The following is a 24,290-nucleotide window of genomic DNA, read 5'->3' on the forward strand; positions in this document are numbered from 1 at the left end:
AGGTTGTGCGCTGCCTCAAATGTCTCTGGTGTGGAGGGTTGGTGCGCTGGCTTTGGGACCTGGCTTCGGGACGCGCACAAGGCAGGTCGTCGCTCCTCATCTGCGCCCCTATATCACCAGTACCAGGGGAAGTCCCGGCCCGAGGAACGATGACGACAGTGCTGGCCCACATGGGACTTATAGCCCGGCGATCTCCCCCCAGAGCCTCTTCTCTGCAGAGCCAGGTACTGTGACCGGTGCCTCGGTGCCACTGACTTTGGCACCGAGATGTTTGAGGGCCCCATTGTGCTTCCCGCAATGACACCGGTGCACTACACTCCTTGGCCTCAGGAGCCAGTGCCGGTTGAAGAGCCACCTCCATCAGGAATAGTTTTAACCGGGAATCTCTTTCCCGCTTCATGCACGGCTTAAATCTGCATCCTGTAGATTTTACAAGCGTCTGCGAAGTGGGACTCCCTCAGATGCTTTAAACATGCGTCGTGGGGGTCTCCCTTAGGCATGAATTTTGCACAGGATGCACAAGGCTTAAAGCCGTGTGGGCCTGGCATTCCCCACCACTGAAGGGGAAAAAGGGGAAAAACTACAAAGACGTAACTAAATACCTAACGACTACAACTATTAACAAACAACGAAGACTAAACTGCCAATGGGCAAACAACAACACTTGCTGATCTTGAGAGATAGAAACACTCCAACAACTGTGGCGGGAGGTAAGAAGGAACTGAGGAGGGGGAGCGCCGGCAGGGGTACTTATGCTCCTCTATAGCGGCGCCACTCCAGGGGGCCACCTGCCAGCGCCACAGGTATCGCTATGGAAAACGCTCCGAGAATCTTGCAGGTGGTGTGCATGCACCTCATTCGAATGGACATGAGTAACCACTCGAAGAAGTTTAAGTGGCCACTCTCAAACAGTTCTTGAAACTGTTTGAGGTCATCAACGGGTGTAGGCATGGATGGTGTGACCACTTCATCTGGTGAGAAGGAGGAATTGTTGACTGGGGAGATATTCTCTTTGTCAGTGGGACCATTATCCTCCTCATCCTGCATCTGGTCATCTAGAATGTCATACACCATATCATGTGGGTCAGATGGGAGTGACCCGATGGCTCATCATACTGGGGAGGATGGGATAGTGTAACGGTATTAGTAACTAGTCCAAGGGTTTGAGGCTGGCCACTGCATAGGGGAAGGTGGTGGTTACACGGGTTACCATGGTTACACAGGGCTAGTGTGAGTGGTCTTAGGTTTGATGGAGCCCTCCATGGAGGTCTCCTTTGTGTCCAGTGCTGGGAGAAGCAGTTATTATGTCCGCCTACTTCCACATCACTGTGTATGGAGAAAGGAAGCAGGAGAGAGGAGGCAGATCAGATTTGCGGCTAGGTGATTAGTTAGTGCTGATGAGGGGAAGACTGCAGTACTAAAGTAACCGTGATGTCCATTCACTGTTGTGTATTAGCAGCTGGAGTTGGTGCTGTGTTGGATCTGCCTGCCAGCACTGTAGTTTGCATTAGTGCTGGCATTTCTGACTGTGCAGACTTCGCTGCTGGATCTCAGGGTTGGTGTTGTCTTAGCTCAGTCAGCATGTTTAGGATCGGCAGATGTCCATGCTGTACCAGTAGTGCCTGGGGACTCAATGGTGCTGACTATAGACAAGCTTGGCACAGAGGGCAGCAGTCTTACTGGGGAAGCTCTCCTTTTGTGAGAGTCCCAAGCAGGAGAGGGTGAGGTTCACTTCTTGTAAGTGATAGAAGACTGAGCCTTGCTGGTATTTTTGTGAGAGTCTGTAACGGAGCCTCCTCAGAAGGCTGTAGTTATTTCTCCGTGAGAATAATCTTTAGCCAGAGTTCCCTGTGTCGTGCCACCCTGGCCTTGAGATTGCAATGCAGGCATTTTTGGAGAATATGGACTTCTCCTAGGCACTGGGCCCATGAAGAATGGCAGTCAGAGACCAGCATGGCTTCATGGCATGAGTCACACTTCTTGAGGTGGGGGAACCTAGCATAGTGTCTATTGTTGGGTGTTAAGGAAACATTAGAAAGCATCACTACTCTAAAGGATTAAGTCAAAAGCTGGAAGAAGAAAAAAAAATATTTTTTAAAACTCATAGACTCATAGACTTTAAGGTCAGAAGGGACCATTATGATCATCTAGTCTGACCCCCTGCACAGTGCAGGCCACAGAATCTCATCCACCCCTCCCTAGAATAATCCTCTCACCTATATCTCAGATATTGAAGCCTTCAAATACTTTGAAGACCCCAAGATGAAGAGAATCCTCCAGGTGTGATCTGTACCCCATGCTACAGAGGAAGGTAAAAAACCTCCAGGGCCTCTGCCAATCTACTCTGGAGGAAAATTCCTTCCCAACCCCAAATATGGCGATCAGCTAAACCCTGAGCATGTGGGCAAGACTCACCACCCAGACACCCAGAAAGTTCTCTATAGTAACTCCTATCATCCCTCCATTGACCTATTTACCACTGATAATGGTCAATTAGTTACCAAGATCATGTTATCTCATCAAACCATCCCCTTCATAAAACCATCTAGTTTAATCTTGAAGCCACATAGATATTTTGCCCCCGCTACTTCCCTTGGAAGGCCGTTCCAGAACCTCACTCCTCTAATGGTTACAAACCTTTGTCTAATCTCAAGTCTAAACTTCCTACTAGCCAGTTCATAAGACAGGTTTACCATTCCTCGGATCATCCTAGTGGCCCTTCTTTGTACCTGTTCCAGTTTGAATTCATCCTTCTTAAACATGGGAGACCAGAACTGCACACAGTATTCCAAATGGGGTCTCACCAATGCCTTGTATAATAGCACTAACACCTCCTTATCCCTATTGGAAATACCTTGCCTAAGACATCCCAAGATCGTATTAGCCTTTTTCACGGCCATGTCACAATGGCGGCTCGTAGTCATCCTATAATCAACCAGGCCTCCGAGGTCCTTCTCCCTCTCCGTTACTTCCAACGGATGTGTCCCCAGCTTAAAACTAAAATTCTTGTTATTAATCCCTAAATGCATAACCTTACCCTTCTCACTATGAAATTTCATCCTATTGTTATCACTCCAATTTACAAGATCATCCAGATCTTCCTGTATGATATCCCGATCCTTTTCTGAATTGGCAATACCTCCCAACTTTGTGTCACCTGCAAATTTTATCAGGACACTTCCACTTTTGGTGCCAAGGTCAGCGATAAAAAGATTAAATAAAATTGGCCCCAAAACTGATCCCTGAGGAACTCCACTAGTAACCTTCCTCCAACCTGACAGTTCACCTTTCAATATGACCTGCTGTAGTCTCCCCTTTAACCAGTTGCTTATCCACCTCTCAACTTTCATATTAATCCCTATCTTTTCCAATTTAACCAATAATTTCTCATGTGGTACTGTATCAAATGCCTTACTAAAGTTGAGGTAGATTAGATCCACTGCATTTCCTTTATCTAAAAAATCTGTTACTTTCTCAAAAAAGGAGATCAGGTTGGTTTGGCACGATCTACCTTTTGTAAAACCATGTTGTAATTTGTCCCAATTGCCATTAGCCTCAATGTCTCTAACTACTTTCTCCTTCAAAATTTTGTCCAAGATCCGGGGAATTAAGAGTAAAGGTGTGGAAAGTAATGAACTTTTTCTCTCTGTTTTTCTTCTAGAGAGGATAAGTCATCACTGTCAGACAGCTCCGTCTGCAGTGAGAATGGCAGAGAAGAAACAGAGGGGGCACATCATGAGCACCAAGGGCACCACAAGACTGCTACCACTTATGCGTGATGTGACCGAATACTGCTAGCAAAAATCTTCAATTGCCAGCACAAGGACACCTGAAGTGAAGAACTCACAGGGATATCATATATATAGTAGCCCAGTGTCTGAGAGTCTGTAATAATGAAATGCTGGCTGTTTGTTGCCCAAAATGCTGGCTGTTCCCTCTGGGAGGCGCTGTTGATGAAATGCTGGCTGTTCCCTATGGGCAGCCTGTGCTGCATGGGGAGTGCGGAGCCCAAACAGCTGCGTATACCGCTTGCTCCCCCGTGGCGGCCTGGTTGAACGGCGCAGAAGTCAGCCAAGCGCCATGGCGGGAGAGGAAGGGGGCAAGGCGGTGACGTACATGACCATGGGGTGGGGCCTGGACGAGCGTGCATCCCCGACGGAGACAGAGGAGAGCAGAGGACACCGAGAGGAGGCGGAGGAGAGTGGAGAGAGAGAGAGGCAGGAGGAGGAGAAGAGAAAGAAAGAGATGGAGAGAGAGGCAGGAGGCGGAGGAGAGCTGAGAGAGAGTGGGGGAGGCAATAGGAGGGAGGAGAGAGGGAGAGAGAGAGAGCAAGAGACCGGAGGCTCAGGAGAGAAGAACAAGATAGAAAGGGAATAGGACGTGGAGGAGAGACCTGGAAATCCTGTCTTATGACGGGCTATTGGCTAGTCACTCAAAGAAGAAGCAGATAATACTTCAAGTGTCTTTATCTATGTCAATATGTTAGATAATGAGGGTTAGACTTTATTTCACTGGTGGGAAGCAAAAGAGGAAGCAAACCAACCTTAAAGAAACCATAAAGGTTCCCCCCAAGGTGTAGTAAGATGAAGGTCTGAACCATAAGCCCATGTATCACAGGCCAGGTATGAGGCCTGAGGCCTAGACAGCAATGGTCAATACTTTGCTTTATATTAGCAAAGTTAAACTGTGAGCAAGAGGAAGGTCCTGGCTCACAGAAATTGGCAAGAACAGGGCTGATATTACAGAAACACTCAGAATTTAAGAGGTGCTAGGAACAGGCTGTGAGCACTTTCCAGATGGGTCATAACAGAATACCTCAGCAAGAAGTATTTTGGTACCAACATACACCCCAGAAATAACATACATACTGACATAGATTCAAGACCAGGTTTAAATTGACAGCATGATGGATAGTAAGTAAACCCCCCTTCTGTGAGGTAAGGGGTAGTAACTAGGCAACAGAGGGTGGCAACCCAATACGTCAGGAGTGATGTGTAACTTGTTTTTACCTGTGTATAGAAGTGCACCCCAAAGGGTGATCATCAACTGACCATGGGGAGGCGGGGGGGAAAGGGCACTCAAATCCAGAGTGCTAAGTTGGCTGTTAGTTCATTGTCACTACTTACATAAGGTGTAGTGGTGCAGCAGTGAGTCTGTTCGCTGACAACTATTATTGTATGTCACTTGGCAATAAACCTACACAGCTGCTTTCAGTCCTTATCTGATTTGTGTCTCTGGGGGCTCTCTCGGGAATCTGTTGTGTTAACTAATTGCACATGGATAATGCACTAGACAGGGAACAGATGCATGTATGCAGCCCAAAGTTTATCACTGATGGAGTAGAGGACCTGTCAGGATCCCATTGGGATGACCCCAATTCTGACTGATGATAACAGGTATGGAGAAAAACATTTTACCTGCTGTCCTTCAGTGCCCTCTGCAGTTACCATTGCAACAGAATGCGTTCCAGCAGAAGAAATGACAGCATCATGGGCAGGAACTGTGATGGTGGTGCCATCTTGTGTTACCATAGTGATAGTATTTCCAATAGCCTGCATGTCTGCCTGAGATATGTTGACCTGAAACAACATATTTTTTTAATTAAAACAAATTTATTCTAATTACTGATTGAATCTTAAATGAGTTTTAACTTTGGATTGTTCTCAGAAAATACATTACCATATGACCCAAGGTTTGTAAATGTTTTCAAATAAGAGTTTAAATAAAGACAACACAAAAACTTAAAATACAACAGTGTTTATAAAATCAAACTGACATCTGGTAGCACAATTTCTTTGTCAATGAGTAACATGCCAGAATTACCTTTGAGAAGGCAGTCTATTCTCAAAAGCATGGAAGAATTCACTTTATCCAGTCATTATATTAAAGCTAAACTGGCTCCAGATTCTGAGGTCTAGTCTACATTATCACAGGCCTTCGATCTAAGTTGCACAACTTCAGCTATGGGAATAAAAATATATTGAGATTTACTTAGCATGGTGTGTCTTTACTGCATAATTTGACAGCTGATGCTCTCATGTCAATTCCGCTTATGCGCTTTGTTCTGGTGGAGTACCAGAGTCAATGGGAGAGCGTTCAGCAGTCAATTTATCACATCTGTACTAGATGTGATAAAATCAACCCCCACTGGATCATTCACTGCCCGTCAATCTGGCACATAGTGTAGACATGACCTAATAGCCATCACCACTCTTCCTACTGTACTTGTTTCTGCATTTCCTCCTAACCACTTTCCTTCTCTAAGCCTTTTTGGACAAGGTATCACTATTCAAACTTTTTTATTGGTTGGAATCCATTATCTCATATTCTTTCAGAGTTTCCTAATTCACAATGCATATTTACAGAAATAAAACTGAATTAGAATGGATAGGTTATAGCAGCATGTATCATCTTTAGATCAGAGAACTGCTTAGTAGCTCTACTTTAAATTAGATTCTCTCCAAATTAGCCTCAGACATTACAGATGGTCAATGGAAATGTCTTGCATAAGAAACAATATATAACTATAAGTGTTAAGATGTGAACTTAACGTAATACCATTTTACATTTGTTTTGTCTTAACAAGTGTCAAATTTGCTTGCATTTTCATTTGATTTGGAAGATGCTGGTAAAATCCCATTGTAATTTTACTTAAGAACTCAAAGAGAAAAGTTTTTTTTTAATGCTTTCAGTCTCTCATGCATCACCAAACAAAAAATAAATCCATAAATCAAAGTCAAGCTGGGATGTGAGAACACTGCAAAGGAATTTCTGTGTTAAGCCTACCAAACTCCTCCATCTTTGGGCATAAAAATCCACTATAGTAATGGTCTCAGAAGTTACAATAGTATTACTGCAGTGTTAAAGCTGAACTATATATTTTATCTTTGATTCAGAGGAAGCAGGTATTTTCTTCAGATCTAAATGCATCAACTGCTTGCTTTTCTGAAATATAAAAAGCAAGGATTTTACCAGCTATGTCTTGTTGGTGTTGCAGGCCCCAAATGAGAAATGAAACAGACGACTCTCTTATGGCAAAGTCCTATGTCAACCAAGTTCCTCATTTACCATTTACATTAGAACAACCTTTCTGTAGAGATTTTGTGCTGAGGTACTCTCATCTTATTGCCTCTCTTGCTAGTGACTGAAGCCTGTCCTAAGAGTACAGGCAGTCCCCGGGTTACGTACAAGATAGGGACTGTAGGTTTGTACTTAAGATGAATTTGTATGTAAGTCGGAACTGGTACATATTGTATCCCAGGTGTCCCCGATTCAGCCGCTGCTGAAACTGACCAGCGGCTGACTACAGGAAGCCCGAGGCAGAGCTGCTTTGCCCCGGGCTTCCTGGAATCAGCCGCTGATCAGTTTCAGCAGCAGCTGACTTGGGGACACCTGGGGTAGAGCAGCTGAGGTGCTGCCGAGGTGCGGAGCTGCAGGGACCAACCCGGCAGCGCCCCAGCTGCTCTGTCCCAGGCGTCCAGATTCAGCCACTGTTGAAACTGACCAGCAGCGGCTGAATTGGACACGCCTGGGGCAGAGCAGCTGGAGTGCTGCTGGGTTGGTCTGGTAGCGCCGACCCTTGGGGACGCCTGGGGCAGAGCAGCTGGGGTGCTGCTGGGTTGGTCCCGTAGTGCCGCACCTCGGCGCTGCAGGGACCAACCTGGCAGTACCCCAGATGCTCTACCCCAGGTGTCCCCAAGTCAGCTGCTGCTGAAACTGATCAGCGGCTGATTCCAGGAAGCCCGGGGCAGAGCAGCTCTGCCTCGGGCTTCCTGTAGTCAGCCGCTGGTCAGTTTCAGCAGCGGCTGACTTGGGGATGCCTGGGGCAGAGCAGCTGGGGTGCTGCTGGGTTGGTTCAGCTGCTGCTGAAACTGACCAGCGGCGAGAAAAGCCTGGTCTGCTTGGAGGAGGGGGGGGCGCACAAGTTGCGCCCCCCCCCCCAGCAGACCAGGGAGACGCGGAGCGGCTTTTCTCGCCACGGAGGATGCGGGCAGCGGGACCGCGGTGCGTCTCGGTGGTCCCGCCGCCCACGTCCTCCGCGGCAAGAAAAGCCTGGTCTGTTGGGGGGGGGGGGGGCGCACTAGCTGGCCCCCCCCCCCCCCCCCCCAGCAGACCAGGGAGACGCGGGTAGCGGGACCGCTGAGACGCGCCACGGTCCCGCTGCCCGCGTCCTCCGCGGCTTTGCTCCGCGTCTCCCTGGTCTGCTGGGGGGTGCCCCCAGCAGACCAGGGAGACACGGAGCAGCTTTTCTCGGCGCGGAGGATGCGGGCGGCAGGACCGCGGCACGTCTGGGTGGTCCCGCCGCCCGTATCCTCCGGGGCGAGAAAAGCCCTGTTCATAAGTAGGGATCCAACATAAGTCGGATCCACGTAACCTGGGGACTGCCTGTAATGGGAACTGTCTAGCAGCACTACAGCTGGCAAGACCCTGCATTCAGAAGGTCTGGACAGACATAGGGGAGTAAAGCCCGGACCTGTGAGATACTATTTCAGGAATTTCATGAAGCCTCAGAAACCAGGCTCTATGCAGAGAAGTTCTTAATATGGGGTGTGTCTGTGGCAGTGGAGGTGAGCAAAATAAACTTGCAAAGATTTTATAGCCTTCTAGCCTGAGAGTGGAACTGATCAATTAAACAGTAATAAGTCACCAGGTTCAGATGGTGTTCACTAAAGAGATTTTCAAGAACTCAAATATGAACTTGTAGAACTGCTACCTGTGGTATGCAACTTCTCTTAAATTGTACTCTGTATCAAATGACTGGAGAGTAGCTAAGGTAACATTTTGTTTTTAAAAAAGGCTCCAGAGGCTACCCTGGAAATTACAGGCCAGTGAGCTTAACTTCAGTACCAGGGCAGATTAGTTGAAACTACAGTAAAGAAAAGAACGGTTACTTACCTGTAACTGTTGTTCTTTGAGATGTGTTGCTCATGTCCATTCGAAGTAGGTGTGCACACCGCGTCTTCCGGAGCGTTTTCCCTAGCGGTATCCGTAGCGCGGGCAGGGTGCCCCCTGGAGTGGCGCCTCCATGACGGGACATAAGTACCCCTGCCGGCGCTGCCCCTCCTCAGTTCCTTCTTGCCGGACACTCCGACAAAGGGGAGGTAGGAGGGTGGGAGTCGAATGGACATGAGCAACACATCTTGAAGAACAACAGTTACAGGTAAGTAACGTTTCTTTTCTTCGAGTGGTTACTCATGTCCATTCGAAGTAGGTGACTTCCAAGCCAACCCCACATCACAGAGGAGGGGTCGGAGCAGTCAGACAACAAGAGTCATGCAAACGTTGAATAAACCCAACAATTTATTCGACCAGGTAAACACAGAAAAGGCAAGTGCCAAGAAACCATGATAACCAAACATATTTACATCACAGAATTGAGAACTGTGGAGCCCACTCTTGCGTCCTCCCTGGCCTGTTGTGCTAGCGCGTAGTGCGCTGTAAAGGTATGGAGGGACGACCATGTGGCCGCCCTGAAAATCTCAGTAATTGGTATCTGAGCCCCGAACGCTACCGAGGACACCTGCGCCCTGGTAGAGTGCGCTGTAACCCAGGGTGGAGTCTTATTGGCCAGTATATAACACTCCCTGATACACTCTGCGACCCAGTTTGACAGCCTCTGGGTCGAAATAGGTAACCCTTTTACCCTGTCCCCGAAAGCAATGAACAGCTGTTGGGATCTGCGAAAGGGCTTGGTCCTATCAATGTAGAACGCTAGTGCTCACCTAGCATCCAGGGAATGGAGCACCTGCTCCTTGGGGGAGGAATGGGGTTTCGGGAAGAAAATCGGGAGGTAAATTTCCTGAGACAAGTGGAATGGTGACACCACCTTCGGGAGAAAGGCCAGGTGAGGGCGGAGCCTCACATTATTATCTGAAAACAGAAGGTAGGGCGGATCTATAGTCAACGCCCTCAGTTCGGAAATCCTACGAGCTGACGTAATGGCCACAATGAAAGCAACCTTCCAGGAGAGGTGCTTCAGAGAACACGTAGCCAACGGCTCAAAAGGGGGCGACATAAGTTTGCGTAACACCATGTTGAGGTCCCATGAGGGGAGCGGGGCCCTAACTGAAGGGTACAATTTTTCCAGACCCGTAAGGAATCTTTTAACCACTGGGTCCGAGAAGAGAGAAACTCCTGCTGTACCCACATAGAAGGCGGAGAGAGATGCCACATGGACTTTAATAGAAGAGATAGAAATGCCATTAGACCGAAGGTTGAAAAGATAGTCCAAAATGGCTGGGACCGGGGCACTGACGGGCGCACTCCCCTTCAGGACGCCCAAGACGAGAAGCGCCGCCACTTGGCAGCGTATGACCATCTGGTAGAGGGTTTCCTACTACTGAGGAGCACCATCTGAACCTCCTGGGAACATTCCCTTTCCGGTTGGTTCAGCCATGGATAAACCAGGCCGTTAGGTGGAGAGACCTGAGGTTTGGGTGAACCATGGTCCCCTCCATCCCAGGGTTGAGTCAAAAGGTCTCGGACTGGAGGGAGCGTTACAGGGTCCTCGGTGAGCATGTCCACCAGGATGGGGAACCAGAACTGTCTGGGCCACCTGGGGGCTATGAGGATGACCGTGGATTGGAAGGTCCTTGCCCTGGTCAAAACCCCAGAAATTAGTGGAAAGGGGGGGAAGGCATAAAGGATGCCCTCCAGCCACATGGCCATCAGGGCATCCCCCCAGGAGTGTTTCCCCAGCCCCAGCAGGGAACAGTAGCTCTGACACTTGGTATTGTGTGCCAAGGCAAACAGATCTAAGAGGGGATAACCCCACCTGTGGAAAACCTGACAAAGGACTGAGTCCTTGAGTGACCACTCGTGGGCTCCAAAGGATCTGCTCAGAGTGTCTGCCAGCAGATTCTTGCACCCCGGCAGGTACTCCGCCTGCAGGGTAATATCGTGTTCCACACACAGGTGCCACAGGAGCAGGGCCTCTCGGCAGAGGGGAGGTGACCAGGCTCCCCCCTGCTTGTTGAGGTAGAAAACAGCCGCTGTGTTGTCTAAACGAACCAGGACCGAGTGGTGAGAGAGCTTTGACAGGAAAGTTTTGCTGGCTCTTCTCTCTGCTCGCAGTTCCCGGACGTTTATATGAAGGGTCCGCTCTGCAGAGGACCATAGACCCTGAGTCCTGTGTCGCCCCAGGTGTGCTCCCCAACGCAGGTCGGAGGCATCTGTGACCAGTGTAACCAAGGGGGGAGAGGCGTTGAACGGAACCCCGCTGCACACCACTGCCTCCTGGGTCCACCACTGTAGGGAGGCTAGGACATCTGGGGGCACTGTGAGGATCAAGTCCCAAAGACCCCGGGACTGATTGAAAGCCTTCGCCAACCAGGCCTGTAGAGGCCTCATCCTCATTCGAGCGTGGCACACTGTGTATGTACATGCCGCCATATGACCCAGGAGCCTCGAACAAACCCGAGGCGTCGTGATCGGGGACCGGGTTAACCCGGAAATCAGCTCCACTATGGAGAGGAACCTGCTTCTGGGGAGGGAAGCTCTTGCTACCCTGGCGTCGAGGAGGGAACCCACGAATTCGAGATGCTGAGAGGGGGTCAGGGATGACTTTTCCTTGTTCAGCATGAGACCAAGTTTGACAAAGAGGGCCCTCGTGAATGACACATGAGCCTTCACTATTTTCAAGACCCAGGCATCCGTCGTGATTTGTGCCCAAGCTTAGGCAAAGTGTGATAGCCTGGCCCCAAACTGGGGGCCAGGGTGGGAGACTGGTGCACAACTCTCCAGCAGCCCGTCAAAATTGCTGCTTGGCCTGATGGGAAGAGCCCTGGGACGCTCCCCGCTGGTTCTCTGCCCTAGGGCGGCAGTGGTGACCCCTAGCGCCCTGGGGAGGCGCAGCCGCTCCGGAACCTCCACCGGAGGCCCGAGAGTGGTGTCTCCAGTAATCCCCACGGGGGGCCTGGGGCTGCACTCTCCCCTGCTGCCTATAGGGCAGCTGGCGACGCTGAGGGGCAGGCGTGTGAATCCCCAAGGACCTAAGGGTAGACCTTGTGTCCTTCAGCGTATGGAGCCTGGAGTCCATGCGCTCCGAGAACAAGGCTTTCCCATCAAAGGGTAAGTCTTGGATAGTGTTCTGGACGTCAGGGGTAATTCCAGAAACCTACAGCCAGGCACCACGGCGCATGACAACACCTGACGTCATGGTGTGGGCTGCAGAGTCAACTGCATCCAGGGAAGCCCAGAGGGCCGTCCGGGCAATGATCTTCCCCTCCGAGGTCATGGCCGCGAACTCCTGACGGTCCTCGGCAGACAGTCTATCTTTAAATTTTTCCACGGCCTGCCAAGTGTTGAAAGCGTAACGGCTCAACATTGCCTGTTGGTTTGCGATGCAGAGTTGCACCGCACCAGTGGCATAAATCTTACAGCCCATCAAGTCCAGGCGTTTGGGCTCTCTCGCCTTTGGAGACGGACCCGGCTGGGGGAGCCTTTCCTTTTGGGCTGCCGCCTGTACGACCAAGGACCCCGGGGTGGGCTGGGAGTATAGATGTTCATGCCCCAGCTGGGGAACGTAATAGCACCTCTCAACCCCCTTTAAGGTTGGGGTCAAGGTCGCTGGAGTCTGCCACAGGGCATTAGTAATTCTGGCTACTGTTTTGTTAAGTGGTAGAGCCAAGCGGGCGGGAGCGTCGTCCGTGAGAATATCCACCATGGGATCCGTATCCTCTACTACTGGCTCTACCGGGACACCCAGGTTGGGGGCCAATCGCCTCAGCAGATCCTGATGAATGTGGGCATCCATGGACGGTAAAGCCAGCGCGGGATCTGCCAGGGCTTCATCCGGCGAAGAGGAGGATGACGACTCCCGGATTGGTGCCAAAGGCAATGCAGAGGAAGGCACCGGGGGGAGAGGTGGCACTGGTTGTGAAGAAGGGTCTGGTACAGGAGGTTGTAATTCCCCAGTAACCCCCTGGTCGGATGGCCTCGGTGGAGAAGGAGGGGGGCGAGACAGTGTGGCAGACGGTGGTGCACGCTGCCCCGATGCACCAGACGCTGCAGAGGATGGCACAGGCCCCTGCCATTGATAGTATGCCCAAGGAGTCCAGAAGGGCCATTGCAACTGCGGTGACCAAGTTGGTTGTAGCTGCGGGCGATCCCGTTGGTGCCGGAAATGGGACCTATGAGCTGGGGACTCTCCCGAGGATCCCGACCTGAAAGATGAAGTGTCGGAGTCTGAAGAGTACTCAGACTCTGGCCAAGGAGGGGCCGATGACTGGGGAGCAAGCCTAGTCATTGACCCAGGCTTGCCAGCATGCCGAGGTTTATGTGCCAGTACCGAGAAGCACGGTACCAGAGCTGGCACTGCAAGTGGTTGCGGTGCCTGCTGAGGCGGAGCTAGTTGTGGCACCAGAAGGATCGGGCCCAATGGCCTTTCTGGGTGTGTTGTTTGCTGCGGTACCGGAGGGTCAAGCCTCAATGTCTGGAACGGTGCTCGTTGCGGCACCGGCGGGAGAGATCCCGGCAACTGAATAGGAGCCTGTTGTGGTGCCGAGATGTCAGGTACCAGTGCATAGAGCGGTGCCTGATGCGGTGCCGGGGGACCCAGTGCCGGTGCGGTTGTTGCCACGTGGCACGATAGGACTGATGATGTCGGCGCCGGTTGCGGTAGGTGCACCGGTGTGGCCCACGGAGTCAACACCGGTGCCAAAGTGTATGACTGCGCCGAAGGTTCCGGTGCCGAAGTCCCCGGTGCCGAGAAAAACTGCAGAGAAGACGACGACACACCGGCGGAGTGATAGGGCACCGGTGCGGCCAAAACCAGCCCCGGAAGGGGCGTCAGCATTAGCAGAGGCCGAGTCCCATCAGTTGCCCCATAGGGGTCGACAGCCTGTGTCGGGGCCGGTGCCGAGGCAGGTGCACCCGGTACTGGTCCTACCGAGGACAGTCCCGGGGGAAAGGCGGCCTGCACCATCCAACCCTGTCGGTACGGGGTCGAGGCCGGGGCCAGTGTGGCCTGCGGCGAAGGCGACCTTGACCCCTCCGCCTCAGCCGACGACGGGGGGGGGGGGGAGGTAGTGAGGGAGATCAAGTCCTGCACCGCTTCAAATGTGTCTGGCGTGGAGGGATGATGGGAGGGTAGCTGGCCAGGACTAGGTGGCCTTTCAGCCCTCTTGCACTGCACCGTTGTGGATGAGGCCGTAGGTACTGGAGAGGCGGTGCCCAGCCAGTTTAGGCTTACGCCTCAGGGATCGACCCCAAGACGGTTTAGGCCTTTTTGGTGCCGGAGAGTGGGACCGGTGCCGAGCGCGTGACTCCGAGGCTCCGTCCCGAGGCGGGGCCTCCCGCGTAGATGCCAGTGCACTGTGCACGGCAGCATGAGTAGCCGGTGCCAGCTGAAGCAACGCTTCCATAAGGAGTAGTTTTAAACGAGAGTCTCTCTCCCTTTTGGTGCGAGGCTTGAAGGACTTGCAGATCCTGCAGGCGTCTGCGATATGGGTCTCCCCGAGACACTTCAAACAACTGTCGTGAGGATCCCCTCTGGGCATAAACTTTGAGCAAGCTGCACACGCCTTAAAACCTTGCGACCCAGGCATTCCTCACTCCCAGAGGGGGGAGAGGGAGAGAAAAAAATGAAACTGACTACCTAACTAGCGAACTATTTACACTTGAAGGGAACAAACAAGAACCATAAATTAACTACAAGAAAGACACGCTCCAGTCTGACCGTCACGGGCGGTAAGAAGGAACTGAGGTGGGGCAGTGCCAGCAGGGGTACTTATGCCCCGCCATGGAGGCGCCACTCCAGGGGGCACCCTGCCGGCGCTACGGGTACCGCTAGGGAAAACGCTCCGGAAGACGCGGTGCACGCGGTGCACACACCTACTTCGAATGGACATGAGCAACCACTCGAAGAACAACAAAATTATCAGTCATACAAATAAATAGAGCTCTGCATGGATACAAAAACGTGGATCTGCATCTGCTAGGCTAAACTCCCCATCTGATCCACAATCCAGATTTTATTTGTATCTGCACAAGAAATCTGGATGAGGGAAGGAGCATAGATGAGCAAGGAGGGGGCAGGGTTGTACAGGGAAGAGCCAGACAGCAGCAGAGGGAGAGAGAAAGAGTGTGTGTAAGTGGGGGAGGGATATCACATTTTCTATTTTATTATTAATCTCTTGCCATTTCTGTTCCTAGATACAGAAAGGCTATGTCTACACAAGAGGCTTCTTGAGCAAGGACTGTTTTGTGCAAGAGTTCTTGTGCAAGAACGTGTCCACACTGCCATGAGCTTTTGCGAAAGCGATGTGCTTTTGCGCAAGAGCATCCATGGCAATGTGGATGCTCTCTTGTGCAAGAAAGCTCTTATGGCCATTTTAGCCATACAGGTTTCATGTGCAAGAAACCCCTGTTGCCCGTCCACACTGCCTTCTTGTGCAAGAGCTCTTGCGCAAGAGGGCTTATTCCTTGTGGGGAGAGGAATAACTCTTGTGCAAGAAGACCCAGAGCTACCTGTTGGATTTCCACACTTGTAGAGGCTGCTGTCCTTTTTAACAATGTACTACGGGCTCCACAGGTCAGTGCTCACCCACACACAGCCCCTCCTGCAAAGATATTTAGGACACTGCTTCTTGTGTCCTTTCCTTGTTGGCACTATAGGGGGCTGCCCTGATGACACCCTCCCCCCGCCTGGTGGGAGCAGGAGAGCCCTGTGCAGATATCTACATCACTGCACTGTGGATATGGATGTCTACCGATATGCAGGGCTCTACAGATAAACACAATATGCTGAGGGAGAGTCAATATGGGTTTTGTAAAGGGAAATTTTGCCTCACCAATCTATTAGAATTGCATGGGGATGTGAACAATCATGTCAATAAGAATAATCCACCCAATATAGCACAGCTACTCAATGCGCAGCCCACAGGTCACAGCCTGTTTGTTTGTGGCCTGCAGTGAGGTTTGGGTTTACATGGGGCTCAACATGCGGCCTGCGGGTGGGATCCTTTGAACATGCCTCCACTGGGAACATGCTCAACAATGGCGAGACATCTCCCAGGTGGGGTGATCATTGAAAGATGCAAGGAGACGGGCTGGCTGGAACAGATAAGTACAAGGTGTTGGTGTTTCTAGTACCCATGTAGGAGGTGCCGGGAGCGCCAGGGCATTGTGGGAAGTGTTCTGTATTCATGCCTGTCAGTGTGAAAGAAGCTATTTGCACATATACTTGCATGTCTATGCAACCACACTTAAGTTGCAGCCCTCGGCATATGCTGTGAGTATTATTGTGGACCCCAGGGCTTCCAAAGTTGAATATCCCTGCAATACAGTATACTTTGACTTTCACAAAGCCTTTGATAAGGTTTAAGCAAAGCACTCTTAAGCAAAGTAAGCTGACATGGTATAAAAAAGGAAGATCCTCTCATTGATCAGTAGCTGGTTAAAAGACAAGAAACAAAGGGAAGGAATAAATGGTCAGTTTTCACCATGGAGAGAGATCTAAAATAGTGGGATCCCTCAACATCTGTAGTGGGACCTATGCTGTTTAACAGATTCACAAATTATCTGGAAAAAAGGATTAGCAGTGAATGCCCTATCCTCTAGGCCACTCCACAATGCACCCAACCTCCATATGTTCAGGACATCCCTTATCCTGCCTTTCTAATACCATTGCCTGCTACATCTCTGGGGAGGCTGGTGTTGGCAAGGGCAGAGGGGGAGGCGGACTAGAGCCCACCACCCATTGTTCCCCAGGAGACTGCCCTATTCAATAGGCCACTCCAGAACCCACCACACCCCCCTACCTTGGGAGGATCTCTTATCCTGTGTGGCAAAAAATTTCCAGATGACACAAAAGTTACTCAAGGTAGTTAAGGTCAAAGCTGATTGAGAAGAGTTACAACTAGGTAACTGGGAAACAAAAAAAACCAAGAACTGTTGCTTACCTTGTAACTGTTGTTCTTTGAGATGTGTCCATTCCACTTAGGTGAGCGTGCTCTGCGTGCATGAGTTCCAGAAGCTTTTTAACCTTAGCAGTAGCTGTTGGGCCAGCCAGGGAGACACGTGGAGCGGTGCCACTACAACAGCGCATATATGTCCCTGCTGGCCCTCCACCCCCTCAGTTCCTTCTTGCTGGACGTTCCGCCAAAGGGGAGGTGGGTGGGCTATGGAATGGACCTAAGCAACACATCTCAAAGAACAACAGTTACAAGGTGAGTAACCTCTCTTCTTCAAGGGCTTGCATATGTCCATTCCACCTAGGTGGTTCCCAAGCTGTACCCATGGAGGGGGTCACAACCTAGAAGGAGATGGATTGCAACATAGGCCTTCCAATGGCTGCATCCTCTCTCATCCGGTGAGTAATCACATAATGACTGGCGAAGGTATGAACAGAAGACCAGGTAGCTGCCCTGCAGATATCCAAGATTCGCACCTGTGCTAGGAAGGCTTTAGAGGAGGCCTGGGCTCAGGTGAAATGGGCAGTGATTGGGGGGGCTGCCAGGTCATAGCACATCTTAATACAGGACGTGATCCATGATGAGAGACACTGAGCCGACACTGGGCGACCCTTCATTCTGTCTGCAATAGAGATAAACAACTGTGTGGACTTGTCGAAAGGCTTTGGTCTGTCGAAATAAAATGCAAAGTCTCTTCTCACATCTGAGTGCAGTGCCTGTTCTTTCTGGTCCGCATAGGGCTTAGCGTAGAAGACCGGAAAGAAAATGTCCTGCGACATATGAAACGATGACACCACGTTACGCAGAAAGGCTGTGTAGGGTGTGGGCACAGCGTTACCTTGTCCTTGGAAAACACTGTGTAAGGGGGCTCCGACGTAAGGGCCTGTAGTTCAAAGACCCTTCTGGCCGATGTGATAGCAACCAGCAAAGCCACTATCCATGAGAGGTGGGACAGAGAACACATGGCTAAGGGCTCGAACAGGGGGCGCATGAGCCCCTTGATCACTAAATTTAGATCCCACTGAAGAATGGGCTGTCAGACCTGGGGGTAGAGCTTGTCCAGACCTTTTAGGAAATGTTTAACTATAGAATTGACAAAGACCGAGCTTCCCCTTTCCTCTGGGTGGAAAGCTGCAATAGTAGCCAGGTGTACCCTCACCGAGGTGGATAAATCCTCCTGCCTAACCACGAGAAGGTAGTCTAGGATTAGAGGGCTGTGAGTTTTGAGGGGGTACACCCCCCCCCGGGTGACCAAATCGAGAACCACTTCCATTTGACCCTATAGGTCACCCTGGTAGACGGTTTCCTACTCTCCATTAACACCTGCCTGATCTGGTCCAAACAGAGCAGCTCTCTACCCCTTCCCCTCCCCCGCCATGGATCTTCCAGGCCGTGAAGTACAGGGACTGCAGGTTCGGGTGACATAAATAACCCTGGTCCAGCCTCTGAGTCAACAGGTTGTGGCGGGGAGGGAAGCCTACAGTGATAGGATCCTTCACCGACAGCAATACCAGAGTGGTCATACCAGTGTTGCTGCAGCCACGCCGGGGCCACCAGAATCAGACGCATTGTACCCACTCACCCTCAGGACCTTGCGAATCAGTAAAAATGGAGAGAAGTCATACAGGAGATAAGGGGGCCACCGCATTATCATGGCATCTCCCTCTGACTCCAGGCACTGATTGAGGTACGAGCAGAACTCAGTATACTTCTTGTTGGCCTGCGAAGTAAACAGGTCCAGGCAGGGAGTGCTCCACTTGCAAAAGAGGTGGTGCACCACATCCTCCCTAAGGGACCACTCTTAGGTGGAAATTGCCCTACTGAGTCACTCTGCCACACTCTGGCATGGGTTCCTGGCAGGTAGGTGGCCTGAACGTGGATGATCTGAGTGATGCAGAGGTCCCAGAGGGCTACAGCCTCCTGACACAGGAGAGAGGATTGAGCACCACCCTGGCAATTGATATAAAATATCGCTGCCGTGTCGTCCGTCAGGACGGAGACACAATTGCCCCTAAGCAGGGACAGAAACACCTGGCACTCCAGGTGCACTGCCCTCAGATCTCAGACATTTATTTGTTGTGACCATTCTGCCTTGCATCGTGAACGCATCTGAGTAGGCTCCCCATCCTGTATCTGAGGCGTCCGTCACCAGCTGCATCGAGGGGGCTGCAAGCTGAAGGGGACTCCTTCACACACCTCGTCCTCCTGCAGCCACCAGTCCAGTGTGCTCAAGTCCTCAGGTGAGACAGTCACCACCATGTCGATGGGAGCGCGGGCCAGGCTGTAGACCTTCGCCAGCCATGACTGCACCTGGCATAGATGTAGCCTGGCGTATTGCATGACGTACGTGAGTGCTGCAATGTGACACAGCAGTCTCATACAGTTTCTTGAGATTGTCAAGGGTGCATCTTTGAGTCTCAAAATAATGTCCCTCATTACGGCAAACCTGGTGTTTGGAAGGGACCGTGCCCTGTTGTGGCATCCAGTCTTGCCCCCACAAATTCTATTACTGGCATAGGGATGAGAATAGATTTCACTTCGTTCACCAGAAGCCCTAGACAGGAAAAGGTCTCTCTGGCTAGATCTATGTGTCTCAACACCTGGCTCCTGGAGCGACCTCTGATGAGCCAGTTGTCTAGGTAGGGGAAGACTTGTACTCCTCTCCTCCTGAGAAAGCCTGCCACCACTGCCATACACTTGGTAAATATCCTGGGGGCAGTGGACAAGCCAAATTGTAGGACCGTAAACTGGTAGTGGTCTGTGCCTACCGTGAAACAAAGAAACCTTCTGTGGGAAGGGATAACGGAAATATGCGTCAAGTTGAGGGGGGGCATATCAGTCCCCTAGATCAAGGGAGGGAATGATCGAGGCCAGAGTCACCATCCTGAACCTCGACTTCCTTATAAAAGCATTTAGCACCCTAAGGTCTAGGATGGGGCAAAGGCCCCCTTTGGACTTTGGAATTAGGAAGTACCAGGAATAAAAATCCATTATCCAAAATTTGTGTTGAACCTCTTCCACCGCCCCCAGTAACAGGAGTAAGGAGACTTCCTGACATAAGAGGTACTCGTGAGAGGAGTCCCTGAAGAGGGACAGGAAAAAGGGGGTGGTAGGGACAGGAAAGGGATACAGTATCCCACTGCCACTGTTTCGAGGACCCAGCAGTCCATAGTGATGGAGCACCACGCACAATGGAAGGGGGAGAGTCTGTTCACAAAGGGACAATCTATTCTGGGAACTGCTGCTCTGCCCTCAGGTGTAGCTTTAAAATCCCAACTGTGTGCTGTGGGTGTTGTTAGAGAGCCCTGAGGCCTGGTCAGGGGTCAACCTTCATCTTCTCTTGCCTGGCCTATCTTTGTTGCCCATTATATCGCTTACCACCCTCTAGTCTGGGTCCCTGCTCGTAAGGCCTCTGTGACCTCGGGTTTAAGAGGCGACGTTGAGAGGCACGAGTATGTATGCCTGAGGACTTCAAGGTCATCCTCTAGTTCTTCAGGCTCTGCAGCCAACTGTCTGTCTGCTTCAAAAACAGCCCTGACCCCTCAAAGGGCAGGTCTTGCAGCATTGTTTGAACTTTGGGCTGGATGCCCAACACCTGCAGCCACGTGTTTCGCCACATCACGATTCCTGTGGCCATTGACCAAGTCGTTGAGTCAGCATCATCCCGTGAAGCTTGGAGGGCTATACGGGACATCTCCCTGCCCTCCTCGGTGAAAGCCACAAACTCCTGCTGCTAGGAAGTTAGTCTTCAAACTTAACAGCCACCCCAGAGTTATAGGCATACCTGCTGAGCATTGCTTATTGGTTGGCAACCCTCCGCTGTAAATCCCCGGTGGCGCAAACCTTCCTCCGCAAGAGGTCTAGATTTGTAGGCTCCCTGCTCTTGAGGGTAGGCTCGGGCTGGCCCTGCCTCTCTCTCTGGAATGCAGCCTACACCACAATGGAGCCAGGGGGTGAGTAGACAATGAGATGTTCGTGTCCAACTGCAGCACAAAGTACCGCCTTTCCACACACTTCTGCGCTGGTGGGATAGATTTTTTTAGGATGGGCATGGGTATGGGTTCTTTCAAAAAAGGGTTTCCCCCCCCCCCCCAAAAGAACCATGTCTAGACTACACTTTTACTTTCAAAAAACCCTTTTTCGAAAAAGCGCTCAGATGTAAATATGCAAATGAAACATGGGATATTTAAATCTGCACTTCATTTGCACTTTCGATTTACCTCATTTACATGCCTCTTTTGAAAGAGGAATGTAGTCTAGACATAGCCTGAGACGGAGGCTGAAGCTGAGGCTGACCTTGAAAACCCCTGCCCCTGGGTCTGGTGGTATGCCCAGGGGGTCCAAAAGGGCCACTGGGCTGGTTGCCATTGCAGCAGCTACATCTGGGATGTCAGCAGACTGGCATGCTCAGAGCAGTGCTGCAAGTGTGACCGGTGCCATAAATGTGACCGGTATGGGGAGCGGGACTGCCGGGATCAGCTGTGCAATAAAGATGCTGTTCATATCATCAACTCCGCATCCAGCTCTAAGGTGTACTTGGATGCCGACTAAGACAGTGCAGCCAGCGATGAAGTGACCCGGTGCCGGATGTGCCACACCATTGCAGTCGGCTTCCCCCGGTGTGGTGCCGGTGGTGACATGATGTTATATATCAGTGCTGGCCCTGGCACATGAGGTCCAGCCACAGCCGATGTTGAAGGCTGTCCCATCAGGGCCAGTGTTGCCAGAGGTGCTGGTGCCAGTACTGGGCCCATTGTCACGGCCAGCGGTAGTAGAGAGTCTCTCGGCGCCAATCTTCAGTGCTAGTTGCCTTTCTGCATGGTGCAGATGGGAGTCCCCACCCGTCAGTGCTGGGCTTGGTGAAGCCATGAGCTCAATCAGCTCCCGGGCCTCAACAAATGTACCCAGGGTCGAGAGTTCACAGACCTCCTCCAAGAACAGATCCTGGACCTCTGGATTACTGGCCCACGTGGAGCTTGACCTACATGGTACAGGAGCAACATCATGCCCAGGCAGGGGCGGCGCTTACTGGTCTCACTCCTTCAGACATACCTCTTGCTCCCTTGATGGGGACCTTCCTCTCTGCGTCTTCTTTGATCTCAGTGTCGGGGACTGGGACCGGTGTCGTGATGCCGTAGATTGGCCCGATGCCGCCAAATGTCTCAGTGTAGTGCCTGTCTCGCACACCGACACCAGTGCATTTCTTACAGATGGTGTGGGGCCATGGGTTGGAGCGCCAAGTTGCGCCCCCACTTTGTCTTAGGTTTGAAGGACCAACAGGTTTTACAAGAGTCAGTCTAATGTCCTTCTCCTAGTCACTTAAGGGACTCTTGATGGGGGTCCCCACAAGGCATAGGCTTTTGGCACCTTGCACATGGCTTCCACTTCCCCCTATCTCCCAGAGGGAATGGAGTGCGAACTACAACTACTCTGAGATAACACTAACTCACAAGCTACAAAGCATCTAATGATTTACAAAACTGAACTATTTACAGACATAAGGTAACGAATGCTAAGGGCGCATTTGCAGTGAACAAACTGAGCGTTCCAGCAACAGTCACGGACGGTAAGAAGGAACTGAAGGGGTGGAGGACCAGCAGGGACATATATGCGCTGGTATAGCAGCACCACTCCAGGGGTCTCCCTGGCTGACCCAACAGGTAAAAAGCTTCCTGAACATGAGCACGCAGCACATGTATACCTAGGTGGAATGGACATGAGCAAGCACTCGAAGAAGAATTGCAGTTTGGGTAAATGCAAAGTAATACACACTAGAAAATGTTATCCCAACTATACAGGATGAACACCCACCCAAGAGACCTTGAAATCACTGCAGACAGTTCTCTGAAAACATCTGTTTAATGTGCAGTAGCAGTCAAAAAAGTTAACAGTGTTAGGAACCACTAGAAAGGGAAGAGAGAAGACAGAAAATATCATAATGCCTTATGGTCATCCCATCTCAAAAAGGTTATATTAGAACTGGAAAAGGGCAGAGAATGGCAACAAAACTGATTGGGGTATGGAACAGCTTCTTATGAGCAGAGATTAAAAGAACTGGGACTGTTCATCTTAGGAAACGAGATGACTAAGGGTGGCTGTGATAGAGGTCTATAAAATCTTGAATGGTAAAGAGTGAAAGTAAATAGGGCAGTGTTATTTTTTTTATTCCTTCACATAACATAGGAATTAAGAGTCATTTGGTTCAATTAATAGGCAATAGATTTAAAATAGATATAAGGAAGTACTTCTTCACACAACCCACATTCAGCCTGTGGAACTTGTTGCCAGGCAATGTTGTGAAGGCCAAAATGTCTTTGTATTCATACCAACATACGTAACAACCTATGTTTTCCACAGGAAGCCCACTTCTATTCTACGTTTATTTTTATTTTGATCCAGCTGTGAGAACTGGCCCTAATAGATATAAACATCCATTACTAATGGATTTTAACTCTCCAGTAAACAAGCATAATGCAGTACAGGCAATCCCCGGGTTACATGGATCTGACTTACATCAGATCCCTACTTACAAACGGGGTGAGGCAACCCCGCACTAGCTGCTTCCCCCCAGCAGACCAGGGAGACGCGGAGCAGCTTTTCTCAGAAGACACCTCAGCTTGAGAATAAAGGACTGAGGGAAGTGAGGTGTGGGAGAATAAAACTGAGCTCTGGAGAAATGTTTGGCTAGAGTTTCCCCTACACTATGTACCAGTTCCGACTTACATACAAATTCAACTTAAGAACAAACCTACAGTCCCTATCTTGTACGTAACCCGGGGACTGCCTGTATCTGAAAATAAATTACAGCCTTAATTCTGAATGTCCTCTTTTTAGCAAATTCTTTGCCAGAATAAATACTTACATGCTGAGTCCCATCTTGAGAAATTAATGCAACTTGTTGACCCAGCCCTGACTGAGTAACAGTAGCAACCTGTGCAGAAACGACATCCTCCCCTTCTACACCTGTCACATAGGTTATCTGGGAGCCTTTTAGAACATCTTCACCTTGACCTATTTCATAAAAGGAAGGCAGGGCAATGTGTTACACATGGCAAATATTAATAGTAAGAAGAGTAAAGCTACACAGAAAAAAGCAACTTTCTAGATAAAAATATTTAAATTCTAGGCTGTAAATAGGGGAGGGGACAGAGACGGAGAGGGAGAGAAAGAAGTGAAAACTAATAATGAAATCAAAGCAAAATGCTCCAAATGACTGTTTTACTAGCTCTGGAGCATACTTTTTAAATGGGGAATATTGCATATAAATCCTATCTATACACTGAAAAGCAAAGTCGTTTTTGTATTTAAAGGTATATTTACTTAGTTTATAAGTAAAGAGAATATTTAAAAGGGTAACAAACAATACTGTGATTTGTT

General features: G+C 50.4%; 1 protein-coding gene across 4 annotated transcripts in view; it reads right to left on the reverse strand.

Moving 5' to 3' along the window:
* ZNF143 (zinc finger protein 143) overlaps positions 1-24,290 on the reverse strand; it is a 137,521-nt gene that overhangs the window by 24,061 nt on the left and 89,170 nt on the right. For all 4 annotated transcript variants that reach the window (XM_075927952.1, XM_006129090.4, XM_075927953.1 and 1 more), the window contains 2 exons: positions 23,776-23,924; positions 5,418-5,579 (listed from right to left, as the gene is read on the reverse strand). In XM_075927952.1, coding sequence (XP_075784067.1) covers positions 5,418-5,579; positions 23,776-23,924 — 311 coding nt within the window. The remainder of the gene's footprint in view (positions 1-5,417; positions 5,580-23,775; positions 23,925-24,290) is intronic.

This window comes from Pelodiscus sinensis, chromosome 4 (assembly GCF_049634645.1).
Source record: "Pelodiscus sinensis isolate JC-2024 chromosome 4, ASM4963464v1, whole genome shotgun sequence".
Lineage (NCBI taxonomy): Eukaryota > Metazoa > Chordata > Testudines > Trionychidae > Pelodiscus > Pelodiscus sinensis.